The sequence below is a fragment of the Aricia agestis genome, chromosome 18, assembly GCF_905147365.1.
Source record: "Aricia agestis chromosome 18, ilAriAges1.1, whole genome shotgun sequence".
Classification (NCBI taxonomy): domain Eukaryota; kingdom Metazoa; phylum Arthropoda; class Insecta; order Lepidoptera; family Lycaenidae; genus Aricia; species Aricia agestis.
Window position 1 is genome coordinate 5,899,103 of NC_056423.1, and position 8,404 is coordinate 5,907,506.

Sequence of the window (8,404 nt, forward strand, 5' to 3'; positions counted from 1 at the left end):
AATTTCGAAATTTGCATTGATGGGAAATTGGATGCGGGGTGTGATTGGCAAAACATCTCTAAGTTATTCCAAGTTATTATAATTTAATAAGATTAAGGATAAGGTGTATTATTTCATAACGTTACTTTGATGGGGTCCTTGTTTTATTGGAAAATGGCGCGAAAATGTTATCTACAGCTGAAAGCGATGAGTTTTTATTTATTTGTTATCTACACGCACTTTGATAATATTTTCAAGTATATTGAAATACTTTCGCTGAAGGCTATAATCAACTTAAACTTATCTGTTTCTTCGTGTTGCATTATTAATCAATTTAATTATTAATGTATTTTGATGTAAGTAAAGAAATTAAATATCTATCTACCATTACATAATATTGCTAGAAAAAAAGTAAAGTTTCTTCTTAGATCTATTTTCGAAGGCGAAGATTTCCTTTTGCGTAATGAAAATCGATATTGCGATTTTTACCGCCATCTATTGCCAACGGTGCGCACTAAAGCACGTGTGGCGCATGCTGGTTCCACATACGATGCACAGATGGAGCTATATGTTACGACTAACTTTTTCTTTTAAAGTTAACATTATTTTAATACCGGTTATTGCATGGTTATTGTCTAGATAATTATTTTGTAAAATAATATTTTAATTTAAGTTTCATGATATACAAAAAATATTTTTAAATATTTTTTTGTTTCAGATACTACGCACAAGAAAATTGGTATGTAAAAACAATTACGTATTTATATTATTTTGCTTTAGGCGTAGGCGTAGGGATGTGACGACCCCACTGCCCGCCTGATGGTAGTTCTGTCTCACAATAATTAGTGTGGGATAGATCTAACATCAAGCGCAGTTAGTCAACCGAAGGATGGCGGTAAAACCATCAACGATAGGGTCAGTGAAGAAATTCATGATCATTAATGGGCTGCAGCATTGATGGTTTGATTCATTCATCCCCTGTCAGATTGCCAATCCGCGTGCTCCGCGTGGCAATTATGAGCAATTGCCTCTTATGAAACGCACCAGAAAAAGATGGCCCCTAGTTCCCGGTAGCGGTACTATTCCTAGCCACGGTAGCGGCCATGGTAACGGCACTGCGAGGGGTGCTAAGAATCTCCGGGCTACGGATCGCTACCATCAACTGGACCTGGCGACGTACAACGGACGACGATCTCCGCTTAGTTGCAGGCCCATGTTGGGTGCGAGTAGCAGGAGATCGGTCATCTTGGCGTTCATTGAGAGAGGCCTATGTCCAGCAGTGGACGACTATAGGCTGATATGATGATTATTTTGCTTTAATAATAATAAATAATAATATTTTGACATCGGTAAAAAGTAAGTAGCTCTCCTAAAGTCGCATACTGCGCTATCGCGAAAGACAGGAGTACGAAACATTTTTAACATGGTTCCCCGTGATATATTATAAACGATTTGTATAACATTATCTTAACATATTGTGTTATCCGACTCCCCTCGATGGCGGCTTGCCCGTAAATAATAGCGCATCCGAATAACATATTAATGTGCCATAAATAAATCAAATACGGGTTCAAATCGATGGAACCTCTTCATTATTTATCAGAGGAAAATTTATTTTTGTAGATAGGGTATTAAGTAGCTTTACAAGTAATTAGATATTATAATTATTTTTTAATACAGTTGATAATTCTTTACGAGGTTTTATGGTAAGTTTTACAAAAGAAATAAAAAAAAAATAGGTATTAAAATTAAATTAAGTGAAATATATTTTTTACTTACACCAAATGTGGATATTTTTTTTAATTAAATTTTATAAAGATACTTTTTTACAATTTAAAGGTAAAATCTATCCCCCTTACTAATAAACGTTGTATAAGCTTTGAATAGTTATACAGTGTTTTGTTCCTGTCATACAAGTGACATTTTTAATTGGGTTGAAGAAGACAAAACAGTGTATAACTATTCAAAGCTTATACAGCGTTTATTAGTAAGCGGGTTAGTGTTTGTTGTTTATCTCCAGATTTTCTTGTAAGTTGTAATTTCTTTTATTGTCTAAACTCTTTCGCGGTCGGTTTAGCTCAACCCTTCCGTTGCTAATTAGCCCTTTGGTATTAAAAGTGTACCTCAAGGGCCAAGACAGGACTTTACTGTTATGGCCCAGTTTTATTAGCCGTGGTATTTTCACTACTTTTATAAATTACAATCATTTGAATATTTTGACTGGGGTTTTCTACCTCTACAAGTTTTTCCCGTAATTTGTGTAATAAGCTGTTTTCAGCCTCTGTGTCGTGCTCTGTGTCATATCTTACAAATGGACTTGCGTTACTTAAATAAGGTATACTTAATTAGCCTCAAACACAGATTAAGTTAGATTTAGTGCTTTCTTAATCCACCTAAGAACATTGCAGATGCAAAACTCAAAAGGGCGCCTATTACTAATCTTTGCACGCTTAAACTCCTAAACATATATTGATGAAATTTTGTATACCGATATGTCGAGTCCCAGGATAGTACAAAATTATTTATTCTGGAAAAATGGACGGTTCCCGCATTGTTCTGACGTCTGCGGACAACATCTAGTTCCTAGCCTTTCCAGAGCTTATAAACTAGTACAAAATTCGACCTTTAGACAACAAGACATCTAGATCTATGAAGAAGTAATAAACAAGAATTCCGTCGGGTTCCGCAGTTGTGACGTCACGTCTTCGGAGTTCCGCAACACAATTTATATGTTAATGCCGTCGAACTCGTCCATCTCGCTAGATATAGTGATATAGTATGTTGCGTCTTATTTGTGAGCTTCATATAGTGATATAGTATATCTTACTTGTGAGTTATAACGTGGATTAGAATAGATTCATCTTATGCAGGATATTGCTTCATTTTTGAACGGAAAAATATTATGGGATCATGAAGCGTAAAGAATTGAAATTCTTAGTGCTGTCCAAACATTTTTTTGAAAATTAATAATAATAAATTAGTTATAACAAGCCTAAAAACAAGGTTAGCAAAAAAATTTTTAATTCCCGATTCTTTAATATTCTTTTCAGGACACCTTCCATTGGATTCCTTTGGGTATTTACTATTTAATGCGTAAGACAGATTCTCCAAATTACGAAATATGTAACAAAGTTGAAGACCTACATCACATAATAATTAGAATGTGTCCGATACGCCACTGAAAGAAACATACTTGTATCAAAATTTGGCTTAAATTTACAAGATATGGGTGCTTTTCACGGTTTATTGTCCGAGCCAAAATCAGTAGCTGCAAGTATGTTATTTGCATTGTATAGCCAACGTAGATAGTACCTATCAAAAGTGTTATGTATATTGTATAGGTTACGATAGGACTGACATATTCACTCTGTGAAAAAAGTCCCTAAAATAAAATAGAATAAAAAATATATATTCTTTTACACGCCATTGCCATTTTCCAACTTCAGAAAAATCTTCTGTGAAATTGCTCGAACGTAGCGTAAAAATTATTGTCTGACAAGAAGTTAATAACTTTGATCCTTCGTAGGAAAGAAAAGGCGCTGTTCTGATATTTTTTATGACGTGGGATTTACTTTTAAGATGTTGTCATTTGTAAACATAAAAAAATGTTCCGAGGGAGGCTCTCCTCTTTATAAAACAGAATAAATGAACAAAGTTATGAGCTGCCGATTCAGCACGTTGTTTAAAAATGATGCTTAGATTTTTAAATAAAATAATTATATTTAGATTTTAGTACCGAAATAGATTGTTATAAAAATTACAAAAAATAAACGCTCTACTACAAGACAGTATTAACTCGAGGGGCAAAATGACATAACTTAAAAAATCCATTTTTTGCATAACGCTCGGTCGTTAAGAAAATGTAATGGCAGTGTAAAATAAAAGAAAATTGTCAATCTGTGCCCATTGAAGCGCGTTTTAAGCGATAGCAATAAATACTAGCAGACAGGTGTTCGATGCTCTGGGGATGCTAGCGCTGGGGGGAAAGGCTTATTTTATTATTTTTATTAGCTATCTCATTTGTTCGATGTTGCAACACTCGGGGACTTTAAAATGGTCGTTTAAGTTACAAATTGCCTGTTTTTAATATTGTGATTATATGAAGCGGAAAAAAACGTACCTTGCTGTGTTTAGAATAGTTGGAGGATGTAACAATTTTAATGATCTTTTAAATAATATTAATGTTTTAGAATCTACGAGTCTACACACATATTATACTATTATGGTCAGTCTTTCTCTAAAACATAATGATTCAAAGATGAATCACTTTAAGTTAGTAAATAGAAAGAAACTTACCAACAACAGTTGCAATAACAAATGATGTATCAGCTTTTTTATAATTATTCGTTTATAGAATTTTCACAGTTGTTGGAACATATTTCGTCCTACCGACTTTCTTGCTTGCTTCAGACAAATTAGCAAAAACGTTCTCGTCACAAAGGTGTACTTTGAATAAAAAATACAGTACATTTATCCACTAGTAAAACAACGATCATAAAAAAGCTTTTTCAGCCTTAAATTCGGGATTACGTCCCGCCACATTACAGATCCGAATTGTCTATGCCACTTTAAGACAAGAGTTTTTATTATCTGAGGGGATGTTGCCCCGACCTTGTAAGGGTTTCATTTAAAGGGTGACATCGTGTTCTTTATCTTGATTACCATGAATACCTTTGTAGATTCGATACTTGCAATAATGCGATGTTTACCAACTTCGTTCTTATAGAGTCACTATTTCTTTTTTTTGTTCAATTTTAGTCATTATTTTGCTAGCAGTGTCTACACTAAATTCGTTAATTTAATAACAAAACAATAACAGCTTAAATTATTCGTTTATTTGTACTGAACAACTAAATTTTATTTTTGTATTATTTATTCTGTCATTTTGATTAAGTATATTGAACTTATTATTTAAATAATTTTGACGCTGATCAACCGTGTGAAGACACATCTAATAGCGATAGAAATCTTAATTATTTCCTTCTTACATGAAAATATGTGGGGTTTAAATTAGACATAATAATTTTTGTCACGTGACTGTAGTTATTTGTAAGGTAAATGTTCGATTGTACTTAGGTTTTATAGAGACTTAACTGTTAATTGAATTGGAACCTTATTGTTGTTGTAATTAAAGTCATTGTTACGTAACAACGGTTGAAGCTAAAATCAGTGTTGCCCAACTGTTGGTGCAGGAAGCGGTAGTCGGTTCGACTCCTGATCGGAATATATTATTTGATAAATGTCTTTTGTCAATGTCGTCATATAGATGGTTACTATGGGAATGGGAAGCAAAGGCTTAGATGTACGGTCTACATTCTACAATCATTTATATTTTGTTATTCATTTATGATTATTAGAAATTAGTTACCTTGTAAGGTTTTCTGTCTTTTCAACAGAAATAAGTTTTTAGTTGAACACTAAAAACTTATTTCTGTTCAAACATATTTTTCATGAATTAAAAGGGTATAAAAATATATTATTTTTATTTCATTACAACGCGAAACGTAGTGATAGTTAGAGACGATTATTATGTTTGTACGTTTTCACTGAACAAAGCATTTCATTTTGTATATTATAATGAATCATTATATCCAAAATGAAATGATATTAATGAATAAACAAGTCATTATTAATTTATTATTATGATATTATTTGACTTTAATACTTTGTTGACCATACCGTGCCTGTTTCTGGATTATGTAGTTAATAAGAGTTATTTACCATTGGAGTCTGTTAGTGACTGTTAATATTATCAGCTATTTAATATTTACATCTGTCCTTGACAATATGAATACTAACGCCTAACGATAATAGTTTGTTAGGTATCTTTTGAATATTAAGTATAAAGGAGAGATATAATATGATTGTAGCAAAACGTACATATTATTATCATAAAATAAACAAATAAAAACTGAGACTGCAAAACTCCCTTATAAGATTTATATACCTTAATATAAAAATAAAAACACAGTAAAATGCTTTATCCCTTTACAACCATTCGTAATAACCGCATCAAGTACTAGATTTAAATATTGTAATCGAAAAAAATCGTTGTTAATTAACTAAAGGAAATATAAAAAATATCTTTCGTTTGAAGAAAGTCCCAGAGGTGGCATATTGCCAAATTTACATACTTGTAATCTTCAGGCGGTAGACAAATTTACGAATGAAATATGTAAATTTTGGCGGGGAAAAACTCCGAGGAGTCGAGTTGTTAAGCACCCGTAGTGTCTTTGACGATGAATTTTTTACGTTCTCCTTTGCGGTTTCTTTTTAATGTTTATTTATGTAGTTTTTAAATATTAATACGCGTTGAGACTTTGATATTCTAAGTGCAAATAGCAGTGGCTTAAAAGCTTAAAGGTTTTATTTGTGTTAAGAACTTTGTCGTCCTAACATGGATTTGCAAATTAAAAACCTTTTGTGACTTATGAATTTTGTATTACAAAGATTACAATCGATAATTATTCAACTTGCTTGTGCGCTTGAAAATTGTACAAGAATCATGGACAGAGTGACAGCTGACAGGTGACAGCTGTCAAAGGGACGGGAAAGGTTCGTGAACAATAATTATTATCTGTGGTCGTGTACGTCGGATCTATCGCATAAACGCCGGAACATGGCCCCGGCCTTGAAAGTTGTGACTTTCAATTATTCTCGTCTGGTGTAAACAGAGGGCAAATTTTTGTACATGCTCGCCTGATAATCCCAGATGCCGTACGAATATCAGCAACTCTAGTGATGTTGTCCTTCCCTGGAATCAGACTAACGATTCGGCCCAAGTGCCACTTTAGCGGGGGAAGGTTGTCGTCTTTAATGACAACTAATGTGTTAGGTAGAAGATGGTCATCGTTTGCCTTCCACTTTGTCCGGGATTGAAGCTCCGAGATGTACTCTTTCATCCATCTTGACCAAAAATGCTGCCTCATCTGCTCCACTCTTTGATAGCGAGTAAGCCGTAGAGTATTAGCTTCCATCAAGTTTTCACACGCTGGTGAAGTTAGGGTGCGTCCGATAAGAAAATGAGCTGGACTCAGAGGTAAAAAATCATTAGGATCAGTTGACATTGGCGAAAGAGGGCGAGAGTTAAGAACAGCTTCGATCTGTGCCAGGACTGTACTCAATTCCTCATAAGTGAGATTCGCATTTCCGACTACTCGACGAAGGTGGTGCTTGCATGAGCGAACTCCAGCCTCCCAAAGACCCCCAAAATGAGCAGCATAAGGTACGATAAAGCGAAATTTAATTTGTTCGTTAGAAACATAATCTTTAATATCAGAACTACATTTAGACAAAAACTTGGCGAAATCGTTCATAAGACCTACAAAGTTACGCCCGTTATCAGAAAATATCTCGTATGGTTTTCCACGGCGAGAAATAAAACGTTTTAAAGCTAATAAATAGGCATCCGATGTAAGATCGGTTACAAGCTCCAGGTGTATGGCCCGCGTAACAAAACATACAAATAGACAAATATAGCATTTAACCTTACGAGCTCCTCTGCCTTTATGGTTTAACATGAAAATTGGCCCGGCGTAATCCACTCCACATTTGGAAAATGGATATGTAGGACTTATGCGCTCAGTGGGTAAATTTCCCATCTGAGGAGTGAGAGTCTTTCCTCTGAGGCGTTTACAAATAATACATTCGTGTACTACCTTTCGAGCTAAATTTCTACCTCCTATCGGCCACCAATTGTCACGTATGTTAAACAATAGCGCTTGAGGACCTGCGTGTAACAATTTAACATGTTCATAGCGAAATAACAATTTAGTGAAACTATGATTACTACCTAACAAAATAGGATGTTTTTTGGTATATGAAAATGAATTGGAATTAGTTAGTCTGCCTCTAACGCGCAATATTTTATCCCTATCCATGAAAATATTTAGTTTTGATAAATAGTGATTATCTTTTACCTTATTTTCTTTTATATATAAATTATACTCGACTGGAAAAGATTCTAATTGTGATATTTTAGCTAATAAATTTTGAGATTCTATAATTTCATTAGTACTTAAAATATCCGTACGTTTATTATTTTTATTACGAACATTGTGCAAAAATCGTAACATATAAGCTATAGCGCGTACCATGCGTAGAAAATTTGAAAACCTTTCAAAATTAATAAATATCGCATTTGTAGCGATAAACGATAGATGACAACTACGCTTCGTCTCCGGCAACAACTCTGGTGAAACATGAGGAGGGTGAGATATATTAGTGCTAATGAAGTGTTTATCATGTAGAAACTCAGGCCCTGACCAATATAATCTAGATTTAGCGAGTTCATCGACTGTCACGCCACGTGACACTAAATCCGCCGGGTTGTGTTTCCCGCTAACATGATGCCACGGCAAGACTCCCGAGAGTTCATGTATTTCAGCTACTCTATTTTGGACAAATGTTTGTAACAGATTAGGAG

At 34.2% G+C, this 8,404-nt stretch overlaps 1 protein-coding gene across 1 annotated transcript; it reads right to left on the reverse strand.

Annotated features, from left to right (window-relative positions):
* Nucleotides 1-6,389: 6,389 nt before the first annotated feature.
* LOC121735768 lies at nucleotides 6,390-7,838 on the reverse strand. The gene has a single exon (XM_042126690.1). The coding sequence runs from the start codon at nucleotides 7,578-7,580 to the stop codon at nucleotides 6,627-6,629; it is 954 nt and encodes a 317-aa protein (XP_041982624.1). The 5' UTR covers nucleotides 7,581-7,838; the 3' UTR covers nucleotides 6,390-6,626.
* Between the last annotated feature and the right edge of the window lie 566 nt (nucleotides 7,839-8,404).

Bases quoted from the DNA above. Each gene is read 5' to 3' on its own strand.
- LOC121735768 (XM_042126690.1), bottom strand. From the start codon at position 7,580: ATGGGAAATTTACCCACTGAGCGCATAAGTCCTACATATCCATTTTCC.